General features: G+C 42.6%; 2 protein-coding genes across 4 annotated transcripts in view; one reads left to right on the forward strand and one right to left on the reverse strand.

Annotated features, from left to right (window-relative positions):
* Nucleotides 1–1,788: 1,788 nt before the first annotated feature.
* On the forward strand, nucleotides 1,789–11,213 carry smcr8b (Smith-Magenis syndrome chromosome region, candidate 8b). Of its 3 annotated transcripts, none has more exons than XR_015851217.1 (5): nucleotides 1,789–2,206; nucleotides 4,531–4,943; nucleotides 5,913–6,783; nucleotides 6,983–7,058; nucleotides 10,295–10,341. XR_015851217.1 is itself a non-coding variant. In XM_088343151.1 (5 exons), exons 1-5 carry the CDS (start codon nucleotides 1,994–1,996, stop codon nucleotides 10,662–10,664), a joined length of 2,055 nt encoding a protein of 684 aa, XP_088199277.1. In that variant the 5' UTR covers nucleotides 1,789–1,993; the 3' UTR covers nucleotides 10,665–11,213. The 3 variants fall into 3 exon arrangements, 2 of the variants coding, with proteins under 2 accessions (XP_088199277.1, XP_088199276.1); XM_088343151.1 differs by having other exon boundaries at nucleotides 6,871–7,058; nucleotides 10,295–11,213; XM_088343150.1 differs by having other exon boundaries at nucleotides 1,791–2,206; nucleotides 5,913–7,058; nucleotides 10,295–11,213.
* A 1,697-nt stretch (nucleotides 11,214–12,910) lies between these two features.
* LOC148361529 (uncharacterized) overlaps nucleotides 12,911–27,497 on the reverse strand; it is a 34,423-nt gene continuing 19,836 nt past the window's right edge. The window contains exons 14-25 of the mRNA XM_088342230.1: nucleotides 23,412–23,501; nucleotides 23,247–23,324; nucleotides 21,379–21,483; nucleotides 20,375–20,480; nucleotides 20,237–20,300; nucleotides 16,951–17,174; nucleotides 16,805–16,878; nucleotides 15,756–15,842; nucleotides 15,587–15,673; nucleotides 15,407–15,511; nucleotides 15,210–15,309; nucleotides 12,911–13,239 (exon numbers count right to left, since the gene is read on the reverse strand). Coding sequence (XP_088198356.1) covers nucleotides 13,181–13,239; nucleotides 15,210–15,309; nucleotides 15,407–15,511; nucleotides 15,587–15,673; nucleotides 15,756–15,842; nucleotides 16,805–16,878; nucleotides 16,951–17,174; nucleotides 20,237–20,300; nucleotides 20,375–20,480; nucleotides 21,379–21,483; nucleotides 23,247–23,324; nucleotides 23,412–23,501 — 1,179 coding nt within the window. The 3' untranslated portion in view covers nucleotides 12,911–13,180. The remainder of the gene's footprint in view (nucleotides 13,240–15,209; nucleotides 15,310–15,406; nucleotides 15,512–15,586; nucleotides 15,674–15,755; nucleotides 15,843–16,804; nucleotides 16,879–16,950; nucleotides 17,175–20,236; nucleotides 20,301–20,374; nucleotides 20,481–21,378; nucleotides 21,484–23,246; nucleotides 23,325–23,411; nucleotides 23,502–27,497) is intronic.

Genomic DNA, 27,497 nt, shown 5'->3' on the forward strand with positions numbered 1-27,497 from the left:
GCAAAAACGTACAGGTTGACAGGTATGTGAGCCACGAAATACAGTAAATCAATGCAAAAACGAGTGCACACTTTTCTAATGTGACGCTGAAAGTTGTAGTCCCACTTTGGTCCTGCAGAGAGCACCAAGACCGTTTTTATCAAAAAGCTATCTTGCATTTTTTAAAACCTTTTTTTGAAATTGAACATTGCATCATTACAAAATGAATTGGCATGAAAGTTTCAACTTTGTTGTGTTAAACCTTCCTCATGAAATAAAGTAGCGGTTCGTTCTCAAGGTTTCTTAATTTTCTCCATGCTTAGGTTTTTGAGTTTTTCCTAGCCCTCTTACAGGTTTTAGATCAGGGGATTATGTAATAATAAACTGTAGTTTGCAATAGCTTATGGTCTGTGCAGCCCTTTGAGATTCCTTGTCATTAAGGGCGTCACAAATAAACATGACTTGACATCAATTTATTTAAATATTTATTTTTCAGGTCCTCATAGGGAAATTCATTTTCACCGACTGTAACAGAGGTACAGTCAGTGCTGTTGCAGCAGAGTTGACGCTTTGCACTGAAGGTTCTCCTGCTAGTGGTAGCGATGGAAACCAGTACTGTACTATGTGTCGCATGTGGGAGAGCAAACACGTATTTCATAAACCAGTGTTTTTCAACCAGTGTACCGTGAGGCCTTGTCTAGTGTGCCGCTGGAATTTGCCCAATCTTATCTTTCCAAAAAGTCAGGCCATTATTCATTATTTTTGCTATCTTCCGACGAGGAACTGTAATATTCATCCATATCAATAGGTGGCAGTATATTTTGATATGCTTTTCATATACTAATGATCTCTTCATGAGGTAGCACAGTACATTTAATAACTTAATTTGTTTAACAAAGCGGTTTAAGATTGCACTGTAAAAAATAAAAACAAATAAAGCACGTCATTCTTTTTTATTTTAAGTATTACTTTCCCCTTTTTAGATACTTGTTATCCTGCTTGAGAGGTAGTACATAGAACTATTTGACATAACTTGATTTTCAAACATTTTCGACGGACGGTATGCCTTGGAACTTTTTTATAAATAAAAGTGTACCTTGCTTCAAAAATGGTTGAAAAAACACTGCCATAAACAACCGTCCGAGAGAGGGATGGGCGCCGTCAGGCTGTAATGCCCAAGAAACATCACTGGGAGCGGTGCCCCAATGACCCTGGCGGTTAAGAGGTCTGTGAACCATATACAGTATTTTCTCTCTCTCTCTCTCTCTCTCTCTCTCTCTCTCTCTCTCTCTCTCTCTCTCTCTCTCTCTCTCTCTCTCTCTCTCTCTCTCTCTCTCTCTCTCTCTCTCTCTCTCTCTCTCTCTCTCTCTCTCTCTCTCTCTCTCTCTCTCTCTCTCTCTCTCTCTCTCTCTCTCTCTCTCTCTCTCTCTATATATATATAAGCAGGTTGGCACTTTGCATGGGTGCACGGCCGCTATTAGTGTGTGAGTGTGTGTGTGTGTGTGTGTGTGAATGGGTAAACGTGAAGCACATTGTGAAGCGCTTCGGGAAGTCTTCATTCACTTAAAAAGTGCTATAGAAACGCAGATCATTTCATTTCATATACAAATATTGTTTTACGGTGTTCACAATTTGAAATGATCAAATTTCGTATAGAATGCAGGCAAAATGTGAAATGTTACATTGTGTAACTGTGCTCGCGTTTGGCACGTTTATATTGAAGGACCTAATCGGAAGTGGTTCTCAGTCCATATCACGCTTAACTCTACAGCAGCGCCAAATTCGTTTTCAGTCAACATTTCAGCATCCAAAAGTTTTTAAACTGCAGCTGTCACTCGTCACACTCGAGCAGCTCATGTTACAAAACATAAAAACGACTTTGTTCACCATTTCACCCCAAAAGGGGAAATGAATCCCGGGAAGCTTGTGACTGACTTGTGGAGCTGTCACATGACTCTCGGTGTCAGCTGTTGTGGTCTGAAGAAGAAGCTCCGAGCTTAGCGGGGGTCTGCTCATGATCTCCTCCCCGGACTTGCTGCCTTTTACCAGGCCAGGAGGCTTTGGCGACGGCGAGGGGGCTGCGGAGGGTGAGCGCGGGACGGGGCCGGGTGTTCTACCCGAGGAGCTCTCCATCCCTCCATTCCCCTCCGTTACCGGCGCCCACCCGTGGAGCTCGGCGGCCGGTTTTCCGAAAGACTTCGTGCTGGTGGCTGAATTTTCTGAGGAGGTCGGTCATGACGAGGGCGTGTTGATTTGGTCGAAAACCAGAAGTTAAGTTTTATTTAAAAATTTAGTACAGTGGAACCTCGGTTCTCTACCATAATCCGTTCCAGAACCCTGTTCGAAAACCGATTTGTTTGATCACCGAAATAATTTTTCCCATTAAAAATAATGTAAATCGCTTTAATCCGTTCCAATACCCTGAATGTTTACCTTGAATGTTTAACGTAAACATAAAGCTAACCCAGGTTACGCGTACGTTATCGTAATCTTCCGTACGAAAGATTCCCCTAACATGAACGTGTAAAAATAAAAAAATCAGGTCGTTTACAAGTCATTTAGCACCCGGGTCTCCACAACAAGTGGTGAGCGGTTCATTGGAAAGGGGGCTCCGTTCCAACACCCTCAATGTTGGGCTCTGTTCCAACACCCTGAATCTTTAACGTAAACTTAAAGCTAACCCAGGCTAATCGTACGTTCGCGTTAACGTAATCTTATGAATAGGATTTCTTACCTTTGTGGTGGTCAGCAGAAGGCGCTCGCACACCTCCTTCATATTTGGCTATCATTTCTTACTTAAATGCAATAGTTGTACACACTACTTTTCTTTTTTCACCTGTAGCAACTTTGCTGCTTGCACTGACTTTCTTCGTAGGCATAAGGGGCTAAAACACCCGTACGCCGCTCAGCATCGCACCCTAGCGTACGCACTCACGCATTACCAGCGTTCGAACTCTGATTTTTTGACCGAACAGCGAAGCAAGAATTTCTTGAAATTTTTGGTCGGACACCGATTTGTTCGAACTGAGAGGCGTTCGAAAACCGAGGTTCCACTGTATTTCATTTATTACGAGACAGGGGCGATTTTACGTTCAGAGTTTTGGGGGTGCTGAGTCGCCAAAATGTCTGGCTGGTTATTATTATTATCATTATCATTATTCACTTTAAGGGAATTTGAATCATTAAACACTGTTCAGGAGGGTACACTTTAGCAGAAACACTATTATTATTGTTTTTTTCTTCTTTTTCTGTGGCGGCTCAAAAGGAAAACTGCAAGCTGCTTTTTTCCACAATGCGTGCACTCTAAATACAAAACACCGCAGTGACATCTGGAACCACTTAAGTTGCCCTTCTAAGGAGAATCTAGATAGATACTTTATTATCCCCGTAGGGAAATTCACACTTCCAGCAGTCTCCTTTGTTGTTTATTAACAGATTAACAGGATCCCCTCGGGGTGCTTTGTTGTAGTTTAGCCACAGCGGAGTGGATGACGTCACATGCTAGTCCAAAAGTTCAACGTCCCTGCAGCAGATGGAAATCTTTGTGCCCAGGGATACACCACCTTGTGTTAGCGAGTCCACCTCCTCTCCGCTTCCCGCAGGCTTTCGCGTCTCTGTCTAACAGCGTTGAAGCCGGATAGCTCCAGGTAGTGCCACAATAGTGCCCGGGATGCTAGACGTGAGCCACGTTTCCGTAAAACACAGCAAACTGCACTCCCTGTGCGCTTTGACTTTTTTACCAGCACAGGCAGTTCGTCAGGCGGCACCCCATACATCTTTGTTGCAATCTGGCACTATATGCAATATGGTGGCCCTGGCACTGTCCTCTAAAAATATAGAGCTCACATTTTATGCAACGCAGTCATTATTTGCGTTTTATTTTGGCGCAGTAGTAAGTATATGTTCATCTTTGTAATAGCTATCTTGAATGGTCACATGATCCTAAAACGTGTTCGTAAACAACTCGAAATTTACACAGCTTAAAATATTGTGCGGCAGGCACAGTACCATAGGTGTTCTGCAGCCAAAGGTGTCAGCACCAAGATCCCGACGCAGTATGAGCCAGGCTTGTAATGAAAGAAATTGATGTGAATTAGTACGCTCTAAATCAGGATTTATGGTAATTGAACACAACAATCACATGAATTATGGTGAAATTACTTAAAAGCCCTGCTTCAAAGGAGCAAGGAAGGCCTGGCGGCTGGGTTTAAGTTTTTAGGGCGGGGCAGCATGGGCCTTTGTCACAAGATCGCCTTGATTTTATCCATACGTTGGCAAGCGCTCGAAATATTGAAAAAAATTTGACACAACTGCGCAGGATCAGGTATGAATCGTGTGAAATGCACGTGCTAACTGGGACCAGCTGATGCCAGCGGTGAGTGGTCTTGAGCGGCCTCTAGTGATAGTGTCTGAAAAATTGCCTAACTTGGATTTTTTTTGGGAGTTGTCGGGGAAGAACTTTGCCTACACGACATCTCATATCTCGAATAATTTGTATGTAGAGGTGTCATGGTACTACTATCTGATGCAGTTCTCTATAATGTCCCCCAGGTTGGGCCCACACCGGTAATGACCATACCCGACGAGGCAGGCACGTCAGGGTCCTTGGACCTAAACCGTTTCTCCGTTCGCATCATGTCCGTCGACTACCAGGCATCGGGGCCAGGACTCCCTGCCTCCTCTACTTCGGGGCCTCGTCTGAACTTCCACGAGGACTCCGAAGTGGTCCTTGGCGACTCCGCTGATTGGGCCTTTGCGTACGTGCGGCATGTAACCCTTCTAGACCTGACAGCTCGCGGCATGGTGCGTCCTTTCTGCATGGCCTACGTGTGCTCGCACCAGGCCAAAATCATGGAGAACTTTGGACGGTTGTCAGCAGGATTTAACCGGGCAGCTGAGAGCCTCAAAACGGGGAATCGGCAGGCCTTTTCCTTGGAACTACAGTGCAAGCTGCACCGGCTACAGTAAGAATAATATATTTTTCCAGCTCTAGGTTTTCAATAACCTTTTCAGGCACGTTACTGAAAAACAGTTATCCGTTCAAATTACTTAAATAAAAAAGTAGGTATGACAGACACCCAAAAGTAGCCAGTTTCCCTGAATGTGACTAGTTACAAATTACCGTATAAATACACATTGAAATTGACATCCTGAAAATGCTTTAAAATAGCCACATAATAAAAGAAATATGGGAAAACGTGTACACCAACCTGTGAAAGCAGTCAACCCCTTGAATTTTGTGGCTTTTGAGGTCTTGAGAGCTTCCAAATGAACACTTAGCTGAGACACTCTATATCCCTTTTCGCTTCAAACTACGCAAAGACTGTAAATTCAGTGCTTACAGTTGCCCCAATGTTTTTGTTATTCCAGTATGAGCCACGCCCTTCCCCTGCATACTATTCTCTACTTGTGACACGCAACCAAATGTGCGCGTATAAACTGACCCTGTGATTCCAGTATTTAATTTTATAGTTGTAAATACAGCTTGGATGAGATTATACAGGTAGAGAGAATATCTTCATGAGTAGAAAGTCAGTGCCCTCATGCTCTGTGCTTGAGACGGCAACACCATAGCTGCATTTAGTTGCACTTTGTAGTTAAATATAAACTCACGCCCACGCTTCATGATCTAAGCGTTGCTAGTAGATTGAGGCTTGTATGTTACATCGTAAGTGAGGGAGAAACAATAATCAATCAGAGGATGTTGAAATTCATGACCTGCTTTTAATAAGTAGCATAGTAATGCACCATGTTGTAACGATAGTTACTGTACATTCCAACATTTTATGAAAAACGCATTACAGAACTTAGTAAAGAGAAAAGAAATTGTGTTCCAGGAACATGTTCCTTTGTAACGCATTAGTCCCAACATTAGTCAATACCTATTTTGACACTAAATTCTATTAGCAGTGTCAATATGTTGATGGTTTCAGGTACGACCGCTCGGCGCTGCAGAAGCATGACGATATTAAAGAGAAACTCGAAGAGTTGGAGGCTGTGGAGCAAGCCATTGCTACTCACAAAGATCTCCTCCGCCAGGTCACTTCCTACCCCAACAGGAAGTTAAAGCAGCCTGATTTCCTTCCCTACGAGCCGGCTGATGCTTCGTTGGATGTCTCCACAGTTCCTCCTCCGCCCCATACCAACAGCGTCGACTCTGAGCGTCGCCTCAAGCCGATACAGGAACTCTGCAACGAGTATTACCTGTCGCTGATGACAGAGCAGCTGGCTCATACGGAACTCCGCCTTCGTGGGGATGTCACTGCCCTACGCGGTACAAGCATTGTACGCTCGCTTAAAAAGAAACTCAAATTGACAAACTTCTTGTTCGAGACAACTGAGGATGAAGAGGAGGATGGAGAGGAAGTAGGGAGTGGGCCAAGCTCAGAGTCTTGCATGGAGGCAGAAGAAGCGGAGGGCGGTGACATGACAGGAAGCTTCAGCAGTGGAGACAGCATACAAGTAATTTGTACAGAGAGATCTTACAGGACGCTGGCGTCCGCAGCTGCATCTCCCTCAGACCACCTCCATCTCGCAACTAACCCGCCTCTTCCCTTAACCGCTTTGCCGCTTATGGCCACTTCAGACCCAGGACCTCGACGCCTCAGGGTCTATACCAAAAGGGCCATCAGTGAGGACAGCATCGAAGTGCTCACCACAGACTCCATCATCCCTGAAGACCTCGCCGCCATCACCGAGGAGGAGGAGCCGACCAAAAACGACAAAACTGAGATCACAGAAAAGAACCATCAAGAACGAAGTTGTCATCAGGTTGTGGTCAATCCCCTGAGGAACTCTCCCCAGGTGAGAGTCCGCGGTAGGGATGGGGTTACCCTAGAGCACGCAGGACAGCTAGCACAACAGTTCGTGAAGCAAAACTCCTTCTGGCAGCACGCCGTCTTCTGTGTGCTGAGCGGGCGTCCTTTGGTGCTGCTCTCGGGCGACAAAGACAAACTGAGGAAGACAGTGAATGCCCTGACGCTCTTCCTGCCGGCCCCCGCAGGCGCTGTGATGCCGTGTTTGCGCGCACCCCTTCAGCTTAGTGATCTACTCATGTGGAGGCTGATTGGATTTCACAGGTGGGGAAAGTTCACACTGAAAGGGGACCATCCCCTCTTTTTAAACCTGATTTTTAGGTTTCTGTAGGTTTAACCTCCGAATGTCACCGTTTCTTAGCCTACGTCAGGTGTGACGTCACATTCAAAGTTGGAGGAAAGATAACTCCGCAATGGTCAAAACACTGAGTAAACCAAGCTTTCGCTATTGTTAGTTCAGTGTTAAAATGTCATTATGTTGTCTTTGTGTGCCAGAATAGGAGAACGTTAGTGATCGTGAATTAAAGTCTTGCAATATTCTATTGTTCCCCATTCTGGAAAATAGCCCATTCAAGGAGAAAAAAATTAGTGGAAGGCTTGATTTGCTTATAGCTTGGTTATACCATCAGTAATTCTATTGTTTGGAGCAGAGGTGTGCGCCAAATCAGAGTCCTTGGTCTAACTCCCCTGTCTGAATGACAGTCAGAGAGCCTAGCAGACGACCCAGAACATGCTGGAGGGACTAACTTTCTAAGCTGGCCTGCCATTAGGCAAGAGAATTGCGTGCATCACTTTGCATCAGCAGACACTCAGCACAGTAATTTGTTTCATATGAATTGTTTTATTATTCGTAATGTGAAAATTCTGAGATTTTGAAAAATAACTTTCAAAAATTGTGATATTAAATGAGAAAGAACTTTAATATTGAATAATTATAAAAATAAATATATTTTAAATGTTACATTTCCATGCTGACAGGTGAGGCAAAGCCTCACCTAACTCCCCTGTCTGAATGACACTGTCAGAGAGCCTAGAAGACGACCCAGAACATGCTAGTGAGACCAGCTTTTTCAGCTGTCCTGGAAATTCCTCAGGATCCTGGCGGATGATGTGGTTGGAGATATGGACTATCCTGTGGTGTGGACTCATTTGCACAAGTAATTTTAGGCAAAAACATCTGTGAAATACTCCCATGCATCCTGCCTCAGCTGTCAAATAAGATTATTTGTATTTGTGTCTCACAACTAAAGTCACATTTCTCTTTACAGCCCTTAATCACAAAAAGTCTCAGACATCATCGGTTACTTTAACCGTGAGGGTCTCAGTAGAGTGATTAGCCCTGGATACTGACTGCATAAATTCGAAAAGATTATTTTCAGACATGAAGTCAGTCAGCTGCTGTGCAACAACTTGGATGGATTAGATTTGTCACAGGTTTATGGTTTGGTCATTTAGCATAGGTTTAATGACAGTGATAAAAAATGTAAAACCTTAAATCCTAAGATCCCAAAAAGATCTTTCACCAGTGAGCCAGCCAGCCCCCCCCCTAATGATTTGTTGGCCACCACACTAGAAGTATGGTTTATGGCAGGGGTGGCCCCTGGTCTATGGTCTTGATTACACAGACCACCTTGTAGCCTCAGTCATGAGCAAAGTGCAGAAGGAGATGTTTTAGGGGGCCTCATGTGAGTTACAAAGACTGATAGAAACACAGGGAGATTATGGCTTTTAGTTTTGTTGTGCCAGCCCAAGATTTTAAGAGACCCCATCTGATTACCCATATGAAACATTTCTGGAGGCGCCACTGCACTGCTGGATTAATTAACTATTTGGGGTCATGTGCATGGCGTCCCAAAAATGTATACACATCTTGGCAGCTGGTTATTCTCTCTGTATTAGACTGAACTCATTGAACAGAGTAACTTAATTTGAATTTAAAGAAAATGTATTCCAAAATGAGATAAATGGATAGATACTTTATTCATCGCCGCAGGGAAATTCACATTTCCAGCAGCATCCCTTCCCTGAGAACAATACAATAATAAAGCAAAAGGAATACAATATACAAATACCCAATGTGACGTGCTAATACCCACTGTAGCGTGTTGTATAGAGTATTTAAATAGTGCTACATAAAATATTTACTGCAATAAAAGTACGGTAATATGGAATGTAGGGGTTGTGTTTTAATGTGGGCCTTTACTCCGCCGGGTGGAGTTAAAGAGCCTCATGGCACAAGGAAGAAAAGATCTCTTCAGTCTGTCCGTGATACAAGACAGTTACAGCAGTCTGTCGCTGAAGCTGCTCTTCTGTCTGGATATAAAGCTGTGTAGTGGATGTGATGAATTGTCCATGATTGACCGCAGCTTTTTCAGTGCCCGTCTCTCAGCTACTGTTGTCAGGCTGTCCAGCTCTGTTCCCACAACAGAGCTCGCTTTCCTCGCTAGTTTATTGAGACGAGAGGCATCCTTTTTCATGACGCTGCCTCCCTAACACGCTGCCGCATAGAAGAGGGTGCTTGCCACAACGGTCTCATAGAATATTTTCAGGAGCTTTTTGCAGATGTTGAAGGAGGCCAGCCTTCTGAGGAAGTAAAGTCAGCTTTGACCTTTCCTACATAGAGCTTCTGTGTTGGCAGTCCAGTCCAGTTTGTTGTCCAGCTGCACACCCAGGTATTTGTAGGTCTGGACAAATGCAACTAATTCCTGGTAAATTGGACTCTAACATGGATTCTCAAGTCCCCAACAGGTGCAATTGTGTTTGTTCATCGAACCATTTAATTTGAATAAGGCCACACTATCTCTGTGGTAATGTGTGCATCGTTACATTGTTCCAAGCACCACCCACAATATATAACTGCACTCTTAGGTCTGGATCATTGTTATGAAGAGATTAGACAACTCTTGGACTGTACTGTAACTTCTCCATTGACATTTCATGATGCAATGGACAGGTGATTTTGAAATGGCTACCTCACAACTAGGTTACAGCAAGGACTCTCTTGGACGTCATTGAAACATTTCCAGTTCCCTTTCTTCTTTTCTCGAGATTGTCAATGTAAGTGGTCATAAGAATACTTCTTATTGGCATTCTAGAAGTCAATGCCAGCTGACTATATTCTTGCAAAGCTGTAAAATTCATAAAAGATGATTCCCACCCCAGCCACCACCTCTTTGACCTGATGCCCTCTGGTAGGCGCTACAAGTCCCTCAAAACTAGGACGAACAGGGTCAGAGACAGCTTTTCCCCCAGGGTCATTACTTGTCAATGCTCATCAATTGTGTATACATTTTTGGCACACCCTGTAGATAGATACCTATTCAGTATTTCACATTCATTTAAGACTACTAGGAGCAAGCGCACTGCATTTTCAGATTAGGTAGGTGATTTTGTTTTTTGCAGTTATTCTAGTAACCCCGATAGGCCGTTTCATATATTCTGAATGTGTTCCTCTCAGTAACTTTGTCATGTTATTTTTGGTATTGCTATCCCACAACCAGGTCTCCATCTTCAGGCCCGCTACACTGGCTGAGTCGCTACAGTCGCTACATGGGCACGCTCGACCTGGAGCAGCGAACTCTACGGTGCCCGATCTACTCTGGTTCACTGGTAGGCTCTCTGTTGAGCTCATCAGTGCCCGCCAAGGCCTTCCTACCACACCTTCAGAGCAGACTAACAGCAGTGGTGAAACGGGCCCTTCTCTACACTTTCACCCAGCGAGAAGATGACGATGGGCCAGGTGACAGTGACCTGAGCGTGATGAATTTCCTTTCAGACCTTATCAAGAATCATCACACCGGCTGCGGACCACCAGCACTAAGTTTCTCTTACACGATCATGCACTTGCACAAAAACACCAGTGCTCCATAGGAAACTTTTTTATAGGGGAATTCAGAAAGGATTCCTTCAGAATGTGGACACGAAGTTACAGCTGAACACCCCTGGAATAAAGGCTGTTAATTTACCCAAACTATTCAATAAATGAGGGCTGTATCCAGACTCTTCAGGCAGGCCGAATAAGTAGAGGAATTTAAACTGCAAATTTTAAGAAGTTTCATGCTATATCATTCAGCCTTCGTGAGTGACGTACCTTATACATTATAACAATGGAAACAAAGGGAGCTTTTCTAAACACAATACATTTACATACCTGCCAACACTAATGCTTAATGCATTAACCTACCACTTTTCCCCACTTAAAAAAATCTGCTTCTACAAATATAAGCGAGAAAAAAAACTAGTATTTCATTCCACTGCTGATTTTCTTTGAAGTGAGACTAAGTATTCATGCATGAATAAACTGTTCTAACGATCGCATTTGATTTCTATTTTGGTGTAAGTTTGCCACTTCGTTTTAAACAAGCACGTTTATTTTTTCTGGAGATGGATTGTGTTTCATGTATAAAAATAAATGGTGCGATAAAATCTAACGCATTTTTTTCACATAGTGGGGAAATTCTTTTTATGTTCAGAGTTAAATGTGTTCACTGGTTTAACAGTTAAGTGGATGCAGTTTCACACCTGTACCAACTCACCATGCTATACAAACTCAATGCCCTCTAGCGGCCTAGTGACTCGCTCCGTTTTGACATATTCAGAATTCTTTGGTGGACCGCATTAAATCATCCAACAGGCTGGATCCAGGCCGCAGACCATATGCTTGACACGGGGCTTCAATAAATGCAATACAAAAGCTTTTGCCTTAGCACAAAAAAGATCTTGGAAAGTTCAGGTGCCTATTGCTTTCATAAGGTTTGCAGGGGACTCATTTCATCTTGGTGTGTGTTCCATTGTGCCGGATCGTCGAGGCACTACCGAGGACAACTCTGGATAGCTTTCTCCACTGCTGACAGTTCCAGAACTGATTTAGGATTGTGGCAAAGTGTACACCAGTTCATTCCTTGATGTTGTCGGCCCAGTTCTTTTTCTGTCTCCGTCTCTCTCCTTCTAACTCCTAATACTGTGCCCTGAAGGAATGATCTTGGTCAGTCCCGATGATCTTACGACGTAAATTTAGAATATATAGTAACTTTAACATTTACTTAACACTTTTAGCAACTTACGCCATTGCCTTGTTGATCCTTTAACGTGTATGGAGACAGATTTGGCAAAGAATAGTCAAGTTAGCCACAGTGTGAATCTTTGTTTACAACGTAGCCCCTGGAACCGGAAGTGATACAGGCAGTCCGGAAGTCTTCAAATTTTTTAACTCAAAGCTCAAATAAACAGGAAATATTTTTTTAGAACATTTCCTAATTAACTTACATTTTCAGCTTTGTGCTATATTTTAAACAGTGATTTATTAAAGTAGCTGTCCAAAATTGGAAAAACTGTTCTACTTGCTGACACCATCTTCTGGCTGAAATAATCATTGCAGCCTCTGTTAAGCCGCTTGTGTGGTGCATACAAGTACATGGATTTCTCAGACGCGCTCAACTATGGTTTTTCTTTTCACTTTCTGGATGGCCTGTGTTGCGTGGCGTTTTGAGTGTATTTGAAAGTCCTTCTCTTTTACAATTTTCTTGCCACACTAACAGAACCGCAAACACAAGCATGAAATAACACCCTCCCCTACCCCACCGCCTCCTTTTCCTCAGCCTAATGTGTTCCGCGACCTTAGCACCTTTGGTAAAAGATAACAGCTGATACGTACCGTAGGAAAACCATTATAAAGGCTCTTTGAATTGAGTTGGGCATTGTTAACACGTACCTAAAACAGAAAATATTTTACTTTCGACTTTTTAAGGGGAAGTTAAATGAAAAAACTGGCTTTAGTGGAACAGACTTCACCTGGCCACGTTAGCCACTATAACTAAATCTTGTAAGTGGATGACACAAAAAAAAAAAAAAAAAAAACCTTGACAGAAGTGTCTGTTGGCAGAAGAATTACTTTGGTGACTGGACGCAAAAAAGTCAAACACTGCCTCGTTCAATTGCTTTAACTACGATCGTCCTCTCGTGACTGTCCTTTCCAGGAAATGTGTCAGTGGCCCAAGCCATGGTACAGCTGTTTTGTGGGGCCTGCTCTACAAAGCAAGGTAGAATATATTCTAAAAAAAAATCAACAATCACGAGGCAGTTACCATCAGAAAATGTAGGAAACCTGGAAGCACATGCATCAGCACCAAACATGCTTTTATTAGGCCAACTTTTGAAAAAGAAAAAAATCAAAGGCACTTGGGTGTATAAAAAAAAAAAACTGACACACCATCAATATATTTTCTTTTGTCCAGGTAAGATAAACCAAGTACATTTGTCAATTATTCACAAACTACAAAACATTACAAATATTTTATACAGTGTACATCTCATTGTTTTTATGGGCAGTTTGAAAAAAATTGACCAACGATTTTTAAGACGCGGTCACTCTTCATGATTTTCTAGCGTCAGTTGCTGGAAGGATCCATAAGGTGACGGATGGACTGAAGAGAACTGTCACCATTTCCTTAAGGGAAAAACAGGACATACAAAAGATGGCGCTTTAATAATATGCCAAATCTAAATTAACAAACTTGCAATAAGGCTGATACAACTTACCATGTTTATTTGTGTAGAGCATGCACTAAGAGTTGAATGCGCCCACGCCTCATTTTGGATTAAAAATCAGTATAACTTTTTTTTCACTTAGCATTGTACAGTGAAAGTAAAAAGTATTCAATCCCTTGCTTGATTTGATTATAGATTATAGATGTATCCTAACACGGAGAGACTTTTTTTTTAAATTCCAGGGAGTAACTTTAAAGAATGTTTTATTTAATTCTAACTTAATTGAGGAAAACAAGTACTTGATCCTACTAGATCCACCAGTCCAAATTGTCCCTAGGTATGAATGAGCAAGTGAGTTGTCTGTCTGTGTGCCCTGCGACTGGCTGGCAACCAGTTCAGGGTGTCCCCTGCCCACTGCCGAAGATACCTGGGATGGGCTCCATCACCCCTGCGACCCCACTAAGGATAAGCGGTGCAGATAATGGATGGATGGAAATACAGTGGAACCTCGGTTCTCGACCATAATCCGTTCCAGAACCCTGTTCGAAAACCGATTTGGTCGATCACGGAAAATCGTTTTTCCCATCAAAAGTATTGTAAAATCATTTTAATCCGTTCCAAAACCCTGAATTTTTAGCAAGAACGTAAACATGAAGCCAACCCAGGCTAATCGTACGTTCGCGTAATCTTTCGTACGGAAGATTCCCCTAACATGAACGTGTAAAAATAAAAAAATCAGGTCGTTTACACGTCATTTAGCACCCGGGTCTCCACAACAAGTGGTGAGCGGTTAAAGGATAAAGAAAAGAATTATGAATAGGATTTCTTACCTTTGTGGTGCTCAGCAGAAGCCATGCTGTATGTATAGCAAGATCGGAAACTCGCACACCTTATTCATATTTTGCTATTATTTCTTTCTTAAATGCAATAGTTGTACGCACTACTCTTCTTTTTTTCACCTGTAGGAACTGTGCTGCATGCACCAACCTTCTTCCGAGGCATAATTAGGGGTTAAAACACTCCGTTCACCGATATTCAAAACGAAAGCAAAAAGAAGTGCGCGCTCACGTGACAACAGTTCTTCACGAGGGGTGGGGGCAATCTACACCCGTACGCCGCTCAGCATCGCCCCTAGCGTACCGGCGTTCGAACTCCGATTTTTTGAACGAAAAGCGAAGCAAGAATTTCGAAATTTTTGGTCGAGAACCGATTTGTTCGAACTGAGAGAAGTTCGAAAACAGAGGTTCCACTGTACTTGATTCTCTAGTTTGTATTAGAAATTCTGTTTTTCACACAACGTTATGTACTTTACATAAAGTATGCCATTTTCAATATTTCATGTGCATTTATCAAGATATCTGATTTTTAGATGGTGAGGAAAATGTGAATATATTTGTTTTTGAGACGAATCTCTCCCCATAGTGTTGGTGTTAGGTAAAAATGACAGTAATATGTAGCTTAATGGGAAGTTCTTGCAATTACAATTCACCATCACCTAAACACTACCATAATTTTTACATGGCCCATTACAAATGTACATAATTGATCCGTAATCCTTGCCCAAATCCATATTTCATAGTGCCCTGTTTAGGTGTAGCATGCATCTGCCTTCTTGGGCATGACCCAAAGGGGGCGATGACACTTCATAAGACATTGCCGTACAAATTAATGTCAGCTGCAGCCATGAAGAACAAATGCAATGGCGAAACCACCAAATAGCAGTGCCGGCGTCATTTTTGAGAATACTTATTGAGAAACATGGAAACAATTCCAAGCATTTACAAGCACTTTATCCAAATTCAAGTACTTTTTGAAATTTGAAAACACTAGAATTCAGGCACTTTTAAGGAGTTCAAGCACCCCTACGAACTCTGAATAAAGATTAATGCCCAAGATTAATGCTGGGCCCACAATTATCGTCTCCCTCACCTGTTAGACACATCTCTTTATGGATCTTCTTCATGAGGACAGTATGGGCACCATCAACGGACAAGTATTTCCAGAACCAGCGCAGAGCCCACAAACACTTCTAGCACATGGAAACAATGAAACATGTTCAATGAATTTATATAAGCGGCACTGAACAAAATTCACCTTTTTCCATGTTGGAGAAGATTGAATTGTACCTCAAAGGTCCGGAGAATAGGTATGACGGGCGTTACAGCAGGATGAAAGATGATTTGTCTTAAGGCTTTGGTGACCAGCAACAACAAAGTCTGGTCCGAGTACCTCTGTTTGAAACACCCGTTATTCTATGTGCTTCAGTAACATTAAAGTGCGTGTGTCATGTAGATAGATGTTGGTACCGGCAAAAAGCGCTTTGGAATCTCTAGGTCGGCGAGGAGGCTCTTATTTGAGGACAGGAGAGCGGAATTTCCAAATTTCAAGGCTTCCTGATGCAAAGAGGGACACAAAACAAGACAGTATATAACAAAATGAAGACGCGCGAGATAATTACAAAAATACATCACATACTTGCATGAATTCTGGACTTGGTTCTGGAATGTTGTCGAGAGAATCTGTTAAACTGACTATATTTAACAGAGTGATCCAGCACGGGCCCTTAACAGAATTCACACGCAAAACTTTAATAACCGCTTCTTTAGACACAATGGATTACACCAAGAAATACAAAAATTTTGTTTACTGCTTCACATAATTATTGCAACTCTATTTTGCAGTACAATATTACAGGATGCAATTGTTTCTCCTTACAATTTGTTTTTACGAAAAAAAAAAAAAAAAAAAAAAAAAAAAAAAAAAATCAAACACTTTCAGGGAAACAGACTCATTGTATTTTCTATTGTGTTCATTGGTAAAAAATTGTTTGAGAGAGCAGGGTGTAAAACTCATTTAAGCTAGGGACTAAATGGTAGAAAATTTTATGGGGGTTTGAAGTAGTAAATTAATAGCATAAAAAGGCCTTAGCAGTAAGACGCAGAATACTTCAGAGACTCACAATGAAATCATGATTCAAGGGTGGAAGATTCAATTATTAAACAATATGTGACGATTTTCCTGAATATTTGTTCTCCTTCAATAACATTTTAACTCTAGTAGTGCGTATCAACTGTGCATTTGTAAAAGAAAAAAAAAGGGCCAAAACAGATATTAAAATAATTGCCACTAGTTTTTTTCCACGCATGCAATATAGAAAGTGACAATAGGAACGCAATCACAAATACAAGTGTGAATGATTAAAATTATTTAATAGTCTCTCCTTTTTTCCCAAATAAAAAAGTTTGAAATTTGCCATTACATTTATAGAAAAATTCTTTAAAACTTCTGCAAAGACTCAAGGTTGATACGTTTTAATTTTGTATTTTTTAAATCCAAGCACTACCTGATAATTTCCGATCATTGGGGTTGAGGGCGGGGGGTTCCTGTGACCGGATTAGATCAGTTGCCTGATCCAGCCCCCAGGCTGTATATTTAACACCCCTGGGATAGAGTTTTGAGTTTGGGCGCAGAAGAGAAACTTTTTTTGAAGGCGGGACTGTAGAAGAAAACTAGGTGCAACTTACGCTGCTGTAGCAGGCTGGGGAGACTTGAAAAACCTTGAATGCAAAGTGCACCAATTCCGAACGTTTTAGCGCACCTGAACACAGATGCAGGTCAATATTTTAAAACAGAAGCAAGTTTAATTAGGAGCACGCAAACATACACATACCTTGAGCACAAATTGAATCGTTGCCTTCAACGCAAAGTTCCACTTTGCGGTTGATGGTCATCTTGGGCTCCGGAGCAAAGCGGAGCATGCGGAGGTAGAGTTGGAAGATGTGCGGCGTGGGTTGTGCAGCCGGGCCTTTCTGCGGGAGAAACATCCTTAGCGCCTCGTTTGTTTGGCCTTCCAAGTGCAGCAGGAATGGCAAGAATTCTGAAAGCTGCAAAAACCTATAAAACAAAAGAATTAACGACAATAAAATAAGGATAGAACGATATGATTTTTTTCAGGGCCAATACAGATTTTTAGTATTAAGGGGCGGCCGATGACCGATATTTGGAACAGATATTCATATGCTATAAAAAATTTTTGATAATCAGGGATCAGAATGGAGATTTTCATTTTCAGCTGAAATAGCCAGGGTCCAGGGGCCGCAGGCTCCGGCCAGGTCCAGGGCGGAGCCCGGTGGGGGGCAAACCCACCCGAAGCCAACGGCATTTATCTTATTTGCTATGTGAAAATTGCACTAGAATGAATTAAATCCAACAAAACAGAAACCATGTATTTTTTTCAGTTTTAAGATGTTAAAAACAATTGGGGGATTACAATGTTACAACCATCACCATTGTTGTTGTGTTTTGATGATGAAGATGGACCTTGTATTTAGCTACTAATCAACAATATATATGAAAATATATACATTAATAACCATTCATCATTAATTTGAAAATAGAATGCACAAACTGAACATGCTTAAAGAAAATACATGTCAGTCTGTGACAGTCTTCTCCAGCCACGACCACTTAAATTTATTCTTGATTCCTTTATTAATCTCGGAGACAAAAGCCTCGTCTTCTTTTCTTAGTATTTTCATATTTACTTTTTCAAACACTCATTTCACCGTTTGAAAAGACCGGAAGGAGCGCCATGTTTGAGAAAGCCAATGCTTTGAACAAAAGCTCTGCTGATTGGTTATCAGCGAACCTATCGACCAATGGTAGGAGTCGATCTATTTGTTGTGTGTTATAGATCTAATGCGCTGCGCTTCTTTTTGCCGATTTTTCTCGCGATCTCTAACTGCTAACTTGGGGTGATGAAACAGTCACGTATCATACCTCACCCCCCCAAAATATTTTCTCATCGAATTTAGACGATTTACGGGAATGACCTTTGGGGTTCAAAAACAGCGGAAATCCGCGGAAAATTCTGATCCCTAGATAATACAAAAAGAAACCCAAGAATGAAATCTCTAAAACCTCCCTCTGAGATTCGATCTGCAACCTTAGTGGAAATGTTTACATCTAAGCTTAAAACACTTCTATTCTATAGCATATGAATAACCTATATTTTATGTCGACAATATCTGTGTATTTGCCCTCATGTAGGTTTTATATCAGAGGATGGTGTCATAATAGTCTGTGGCTTGCAATCATCTGTGGTCTGTGCAGCCCTTTAAGACTCTATGATTAAGGGCTGTACAAATAAACATGACTTGACTTTTACAGTAAATTAGAACTCAACAACTAAGCTCTCATTTAAACCAAAAACTAACAGTGCAGGAAATAAAATTAGGCTTAACAGACACTAAATAGAGATACATAAAAACAAATAGCTCCAAGATTTTTAACAAAAAAAAAAAAAAAAAAAAAAAAAAAAAAAAATCAATCCAGCAAACATGACTTAAAACAAAAAGTGAAATTTCAACAGAGCTCTTGAATTGAAAAGTGTGGGCACTTCTGGTTTAGAGCCAGATTGACGAATTAATGTTATGGTAACAGCACCCAGCCTTCCACTTTAGCATTTTTTAATGCACGCGCCTGATTAACGAACTTTTGATATGATAAAAACAGCTACACCTGAACGTGATTTCGAAAACTTTTTAACAATACCTTTTACACTCTCTATATAAAACGCGTCTTCCTACCAGACTTTTAAAAATCTGAATGTTAGCAGCGATCTTGAATCACAGGTATGTCGGGATTCAGGAGCTACAGCGGTTACCTCTGCTCTAACATGCCCCCTGCATGAGTGACTGCAACCGGTCGCAGGGTGCAGAAGGCGCAGGATGGGTAGCGTCAAAGAAAGAAGGCAAGAAAGAGGGAGAGAGGTTTGGCTGCATCTAAGCTTAAATAACCCACTTTTCAATATATCCACTTTGCCCGTCGAATAAATAAAAATGCCTATATCGACATTTGTCAAATTCACAAATATCAGTGCCCATAATGAGTCAGCCTGATTTGTCGGTTGACCTTAATAAAAACATCTTCTGAATACAGTAATCCCCTGCTGTATTGTGGTTTACTCTTTTTTGTTTCGATAATTGGCAGATTTTCATTACTCTTTGTATTCTGATTAATTCAGTTACAAGGAAATTCTTTCGACTAGAATTTACCAGTGAGAGACGCTACCTTAATTTTATAATAAATGTAGTAATCCTTGCACCCTTAAAATTTTCATAGTGCTTAATTTAGGTGTAATGCAGCTGTCTTTTTGGGGGCGGCCCGTAGGTAACGATGACGCATCATATGACACAGCCATAAAAACTAAGAGGCTGCTGTTAATCACGAGCGAAGAAGAAATGCAAATGGCAAAGCAGAACAACCAGATAGCAGTGTCGGCCCGATTTTTAAGCAGATTTGTTTAAAACACTGCAACAATTTGAAGCATTTACGAGAACTTCACCCATAATTCAGGTTCACGTCTCACTTCGTCAAAAAAAAAAACAATAAAATTCAAGCGTTTCACTAATTTCAAGCGCCTGTGCTATCCCTGACATGATGCGGATAAAATTTCTTCCAAAGTGAAGTGGATAGTGTCCTTAATATGTCAAAGTTATTCTTAAAAATACAATATGGCAGTACAGAAATCGTTTGTAAAAACAAAACATCAAGTAGAGTACTTTGTTCAAGGAAATGAACAGATAACAGGCTTTACTCTGTGGTTTTAATGTGTAATAGACTAATGGATAAAAGTTTCTACTTCGTGGGTTCAGATTATCGCAGGTCCTTTTTAGAATGCAACTCCTGTGAAAAACAATGGATAACTGCCTTTTCAGTTTCTAACTCAAAAAAAAGACATCAACTCTAGAATATGATGGCAGACTATTCCAGGCCAGTCTCTATATTTGAGCTTTTTTGTGAACAGCGCATTAATGCAAAAAAAAAGACAAAAGATTAAAACAGGTATTTCGTGAATAGCAGTGACAAAATGAAAAATTCACAGAAAAAATATATTTTATCTAAATGCTTCACAATGGACACCTAAGATTTGAATGAGTGTTGATAGCACTTACTGACTCCAGTTCTTAGGAGCAGGCCATGTAACAAGTTTACTTGACTTCTTCGGTCTCAAAATATCTTGAGAAGGAGAAAAGACAAGTGAGAGCAAAACCCAGATGATTATGAGCTCAAGTGAGGTCGAGTTATTGTACATGCTCTGTTCTGTAACTCCACATAGATTCTCTGCACGACAGCCACATGGTAGTGGTCGGAAGGATAAAAATCCCTCCAAAACCATTGGAGAGCCCACACATTTTTCTGAAATATCAAACAGAAGATTCATATTCACAAAACAAATCAGTTTGTATGACAAACATGCACTAAAATGCCCAAAATAATCATACGTATAAAGAACATGTAGATGGCATTAATACAGTGTTTGCCAACCTTTTTTGAGACAAGTCACACCTTTTTCTTTAGAAATCTTGTCGCCTTAATTGGAAGTAAAGTATTCCTTATTATTTGTAGTCACTGTGGTTTAGGAGGTAATACAAGGCTGATTAATTATGTTTCTGTAAGTTTGTATCCTGCTATATCTTAGACCTGTTTTTCAAGTTCAACTCTTTATTTTCTTGTTTTCATAGCAAAAGAACACTTAAATCAGCAAAGGATATCTGCCAGTGGAGGAAATTTACAATAATTTAAATAATCATTAAAAACTGCTAAACTAAGTGTTTGATTTGTACTTCAAACTATTTCATCATCTTCTAGGTACGATCTTGAACAGATTAATTCATAAGTTAATATACTGTACATGAGCAGATATTTACCGTAAATTTCAGATTATAGCGCGCATCTAATTAAAAGCAGCATGCGCTAATTTAAAAGAAGAAACACAACTTTGTTTCTGTACAAGCCACACCAAATTTTAAACAGCCATAAAAAAAAGAACATTCGTGTCCATTTCTTACATTAAAAAAATATGCAAGGGAATGTCCAGTACAGAAAAGAAACACATTGTGCCGCGATTAAAACACTGGTGAGCAGACAGCTTCACTGCTGTCAATCATAATCAACTAGCACAGCAGTCAGCATTAAATTAGCATTAGTATATACGCAGGAGTGCGACAAAAACAATCTCAAAACAAAAACTCAAAAATGTTATTCATTGCTGAACAGTTTTTGCCAGACCAGACAGCATGTGCCATGTCACTACCTCAAAGGTGCAGAGAAGTTGGATGATGGGTTTCAGAGAACGATTGAGGATGATCTGGCTCAAAGCCCCGGTGACCAGCAGCAACAAGGCTTGATCTGGGAACATCTGCCGTCACACAAGCACACAGAACAAAATTTGCATGAAAATCATTGGGCGTCTGTAACTATGTTTACATGCAGGCAATAATTCAATTGGAAACAGAATATTAGATTTCTACAGCGATCTTAATTGATCATTTACAAGCCTAGAGACAAACTGATAACCCTGTATATTTGGAATTTGTGAGTATTCTGATTACAAAAGGCAACGAGGAAGTGATGTGATTATGCAAATAGACAGATTTTCTGCATTTAACTTGAAAATAAAGAGACAATATTTGACCACTTGATGTCACTGTAAGGTGCCGTGCAACTCAAGTACAAAAAGCACAAGAAAAAAACAAACTACGTAGACTCGAAGTCAGCAAACTGCATTTTTTTCCCTATTTTTCGCCCAGCCTTTTTGTTCTTAGGGTATTCGAAGCAGCAAGATGGCGAACAATCATGTCCACTCTCTATAGATGCACATTTCTTGATCTACAAGTATTTTGAAAAAAATGCATGCTTATATAAGAGTTCCTACAGCTTCAGGCCAGAAAAACCAAGACTTTTTAAATGCCTTTTGAAATCAAATTTAACACCATTCTAGTGTTGCATTCGTAAAAGTGAAACCTTTTTGTATATATAAAAAGAAGAGTGACTAAATATTACATACTGTCCCTTTAAAGCAATAGTTCCCAAAGTTTTGCAGGGTGGCACCCCAGTGTATTCAAGTATTAATTCAAACCCACCATTCCTGCTAACTTATTAACACAAGTGCTACAACTATTTATTACTCTTATTCTAACATTTCACTTATTAACTTGCATGAATAAAAAGTGTTGCCTCAAATCGATATAGTTTTGGGGTTGGACACCATTAGACATTTTTAGCTAGAGACACAGCATTGGTTATTTTTTTGTGCCTTGGCAAACTTTTTTCATACGGCGTGAGGGTCGCAAATGCTGCTTTGATGGAGGTTTGTTTACCTCTCAGTCAGATTGTGGATGCACCTTCTTCGTCTTTTACATGCGATGATCATTTATAAGGTGCTGGTACAATTTACTTGTCTTTCCTCTGGACCTAGAGACTGCGCGAAAGTAAATGTTGCAACAGGCGTTTTCTTCTGTTCCACGTCCGCTTCGTCAAAACCAAAATAGGTCCAAACAAGTGATGTACCGCCCTTAATCGGTGCAAGCTTCGTTTCCTTCACGTTCGTTGACTCTGGGACTATGTTTACGGAGTCCACCATGACACAATGAGCTCACACGGTGGGTTGGTGGGTGTGGCATAGTGCGGTGCTTGCAAACTTTGAATCGGGTTTATTGAATTGTGCTATGATTAAAACTTGCCTCTGATTGGTTGGCGCTTTTGAAACTCGGACAGTAACATCGTGTTGGCCAAAACTCCCATCACTCAATACAAAACCTTGAAAAACCCGCAGTGCTTTGCGGTTTTACAACCGCACAACGTTCAAACTTATTTCTTCAGACTGCGACCCCCCCTACCGCCTTCTCCCCCCGCCCCCCAACCTTTCCACCGCTCATTTAGGAACCACTGCTTTAAAGGATAAATGCCTGTATGTTAACGTACCCTGTGTTTTTCTGTGATCTTGAGCAAAATGATTATTATTTTTCTTTGCAGGGCAATTTTGCAAACCAAATGTTTATTTTGAAGAGCAAATATTTGACTATAAAGAGCAAAGTTTATTTTGTTTAGCAAATTAATCCCAGGGAATGAAAATCTTAGGGAAAAACAATGTGTGTGTTCATGAGTCGTGTGCATCAGTACCGACACAAAATCCAACGGGATATACAGGTTGTTTGTTAACGCGTCGGTCAGGATGAAACCCACTCTGTTGATAGCTTCCTGGTTGAAGAGGGGAACAAAAAGGAACATGAGGATGAAAAAGAGGCCATGTCAATAAAACTAGTTGTACAGATATAGGGGAGATACCTGCAAAAAGGCTGAACTGGGTTCAGGGAGACCGTTGGGTGATTCATCAGTCACATGGACCATGTTGAGCAAGTGGGTCCAAAACTCCGCCTTATGCAAAACAACTGAAATTACTTGATTGTAAAAGTAAAATGAAACTTACCAAGATAACTACGGTTGTATGAGTCCCTAGAGGCAGTGCTTCAAGCACTCAAAGTTGTTACCTTCGCGCATGTGCAGTTTGAGAACTACATACCAAAATTAGTCGATTCATTCATCACACCTCTGGTCCAAGAATGTATCATTCAGTCTCACCAAAAGGTTTTCCTTCGGAATCTTCTTGTGTGAAAATGAGTATTTAGAGTGACAAGATTCTCTGGCAGTCATACAAAACCCATACAACCGTGGTTACATACGCAACTTTTGTTCCATTTCTTCCCTCCAGACTGCAAGAGGCAAGAGTTTGAGCACTGAATGATTGATTGATACCAGCGTAGTCATGAGGACCTTCAAAATCAAACCCCATTGAGAGGCCTTAACTGGACCAAAGACAACACCAAACGGTATGGGAAAAGTGCTAGGCAACGCCCAAGAGGCAGCAGCACAGATGTCCTCCAAGGCACTCCCCCCAGGGCGGCCCAAGAAGTAGCAATGGCCCTGGCCAAACAGCACTGCACCCTAGAAGACAGGGAAAGGGTCACAGGCAGCATTATACTGGGCAAGAGTACCCACAAACCAGCGGGACAAGCGCCACCAAGACAAAACAGAAACCTTAGGCAAGTCACCATAACAAAGACGAGCGGACGGAAGAAAACACACCGTTGCGACGATGTAGCGGCACCATGCATGCATGGGGCACACAGGCTTCGCCCTAGCCTCACCCAGTTGCAGCAGCCAGTCAAAAACGGGAGCCATAAAGTACCTTGGGGAGGAAGGAGGCATCAGACTACAACAAGACGCAAACAGCGTACAAGTGCCAACACAGGCAGGTGGGACTCGCGAACAAGGAGTAAATCTCTACTACGCACTCAGGGGTAGCTTAGGCAAGATCGCAGCCTTACAGGACATCAACTGAAGCCGTGTCCCAGTAGGCGGCACAAAAAGGAGGCCGACAGGCCATCCAGCACCTCAAGATGGGACACGAGGAGAAGCACAGGGATGATGGCATCCACAGAGACACCGTAAACCCCAGCAACATATGCCACGTTTATCTCTAGGGTGCACTGAGCCTAGGTTTCATCGCGGAGGGACCACAGAAAACTCAAAACGCGGGCACCTAGGACACCGGGTCCTGACCACGGCCATTCTTCCAAGCTGCAAACGACTGCAATCCGTTGCCGTACCGAAGCCAAGAAGACGTTGCCCTGGTACCAAGAATGATGTGCCTGAGCGACTCAGCATTGATTCTGGCCCTAAGGCTAAACACACAAGCAGTGGCGGCGTGGGTTAGGATTTCTCGTCAGGACAACAGATCCTGCCTGTCAGGGAGAGGCCATGGAACACCTGCGCAGAATGACGAACTATGTTAAGCTGGCCAAAACTACGTGCAGCCCTGATCCAACGAGAGGTAGTGGCGGGAAGGTGTATCGGAGACATGGCGGCCAAGGACGCGCCAGCATGTCTAAGTTCAAAGAGTGATCCACTCCCATAAGCGAGGAACCACAGAGGACAGTAGGGCGTCACATTTGGAGGCAAAGAGGACTGCACGCGGCACACCAAAGCACAGCCAGAATTGCCACGTCTGGGGGAAGAAGTCACTGGACAGGGGGACCTAGGTGTGAAAGGCAACCGGCCAGAAAATACAAATCGCCAGGCTGGTACATAGCTTCTAACTCCAACTGCGGCGACAGTTAGGCAGACTGCATGCCGCCTTGGCGGCCTTTGAGGAAGTCAGTCAAGGTGTCAACCAATGCAGGGAGGAAGGACAGTCCCCACAAAGAACCCAGGGGGCAAGGCAGAGCCCACAGGGGAGAAGCCATTAGCAGCTATCTAGGCAAATCAGAGCAAACACCAGTGTTTAGGGCCAGGCCGGATATGAAAGCTGGCAACCTGCGGGTCCACGGAGGCCAACGCAACCCTTGGATGACCTCACACAAAAGCTTGCTTATGGTAAAAACATGGAACACGAAGAAATAGAAGCTGGGCGGACGCGTTAATGGGCATGCATAACTGGCCAGGAGGGCAAACCTGAGCCAGTGTCATATCCTCTGATCGTTGAAGGAGACCTACCACACTCTACCGGAGAGGGCAGCAGACTGTACCCGTGGGTCGAGATAAGGACCACCCACGGGCCTAGAGCAGCAGCAGCAGCCCAGAGACTGAGCCACAGCCAGCAAAGGCGTCTTGACGGCCAGCCCGAAAACCTCAAACCTTGGCCCAAGGGACAGGGGACAGAGCCAGGAAGACAAAATTGCCTGTGGAAACAGCGGGCAAAAGCGTGTTGGCTGCACCTGCCATGGGCGCTGGACACAGCCCCTGGCTGGGCAAGACAGCGGGGAAAAAGCAGTCAAACGTGGGACACCCCCAGATACAACTATTGGGGAAACACAGCCAACGGGGGAACTCAGCTGGTCACATCCTGCGGAGAGCTCCCTCCCTAAGGCACCCGTCAAGGGGGACAGCACCAGCCACACCTGGCGGCACGCCTGTACACCCCAGTCAAAAGGGCAAGAGCCCAGAAGGACATGGAGAATAGCACCAACCCCTTCCTCAGGCAGGGAGGAATAAATGGCCAGAAGATGGGCCAAAGCCCCAAATAAAAATAAAACACGCACCAGCAGCACAGGCTACGGGGCGGCAGTAGCTCAGGAGGTAGAGCGATCGTTTTAGGATTAAGGGATCCCAGTTCGAATCCCGGCTTGTCCGTGTTACATGCCGAAGTGTCCTTGGGTAAGACACTGAACCCCCAATAAGCAGGTTAGCGCCTTACATGGCTGCACAGATCACGGCCGCTATTGGGAAATGTGAAGCACAATGTAAAGCGCTTTGGGAAGTCATTGACTTGAAAAGCGCTATATAAATGCAGATCATTTCATTTCATTTCATATGGTGAGAAGATTGTCAATCATCAGACATCCAGAAGAAACCTGGAGCCAGACAAAGGGAATTAACCAAGCATAGGCATTAACCAGGCATCTGGAACAGGCCAGCATCAGCAGTAGCAGCCTAACGAGAGGGCTGACCCAAAGCGCAAGTCTCAACCACAACACTAGGGGGTGCTCACCCTGGGTGGACAACCTCCAACGGCACAGGAAGGTACTAGGCCAACAAAACCATGAGCCGCAACATAGCATCTACAGTAGTGCCAATCCTTGATGCCAACTGGGCAAAGGCGCGAGCACACCACGAGGGGTGCAAGGGAAAACGGCCACCAACGGTCCAAGCCGAGAGGGCAAAACTATCAGCAAAAAGCAGTAGCCATACGCTAAAGCAAGGCTTACCCCAAATCAAACAGAAGGCATGCAGATAAAATGGGCCAAGACCAAGCGGACAACCACCAACATGGGGGCTAATAGGCATAGGGAGGAGTCAACTCCAAAAGGTGCAACAGGATGACTACGCAGTAAGTCGAGGGAAGGAGGCAGGAAACGGCCTGCATGCCAAAAGTGCAAGCGCGCACACACAGCACAGATGGCGTCCAACGCAAGAAGTTTAACAGGACAGGGACGCAGTAGACGAGGGAAGGGGCCGCACACATCAAGCAGGCCGAATGGAAGTCACCACGCAAGCACCCCAAAGCAGTCAGGCTGGCGGAACTGGGAGGGTTCACTAGCCCAGGCTAAAACAAACCGTGCAGCCCTTTGAGACTCTTTGTAATTATGGGCTATACAAATAAACATGACTTGACTTGAATTAAAAGGTAACAGCCAGGTGGCAACGCTAGGCTTGCCTTGAACAACAAGGGTGAGCAACAAAAAAGGGTATTAAATGGCAAAAAAAAGACACATGGAGACCAGTCAATGAAAAGCGGCTGTAGCCTAGCAAAAAAATAAATAATATATAAATAAAAATGCAAGGCTGGGTGACAAAAAACACAAGCAGTGAGCAAGCAGGCTAACTGAGTAATATCAAAAAAGGGGCGGGGGCAGCTATAGCGAGAACACAGGG

Source organism: Urocampus carinirostris, chromosome 8, assembly GCF_059441175.1.
Source record: "Urocampus carinirostris isolate Australia breed hairy pipefish chromosome 8, RoL_Ucar_1.0, whole genome shotgun sequence".
In the NCBI taxonomy this organism is placed as follows: domain Eukaryota; kingdom Metazoa; phylum Chordata; class Actinopteri; order Syngnathiformes; family Syngnathidae; genus Urocampus; species Urocampus carinirostris.

Bases quoted from the DNA above. Each gene is read 5' to 3' on its own strand.
- smcr8b (XM_088343150.1), top strand. From the start codon at position 1,994: ATGATCTCCTCCCCGGACTTGCTGCCTTTTACCAGGCCAGGAGGCTTT. The intron at 2,207-4,530 runs GTCGGTCATGAC...AATGTCCCCCAG, and splicing joins TGGCTGAATTTTCTGAGGAG to GTTGGGCCCACACCGGTAAT. The intron at 7,059-10,294 runs GTGGGGAAAGTT...TCCCACAACCAG, and splicing joins AGGCTGATTGGATTTCACAG to GTCTCCATCTTCAGGCCCGC.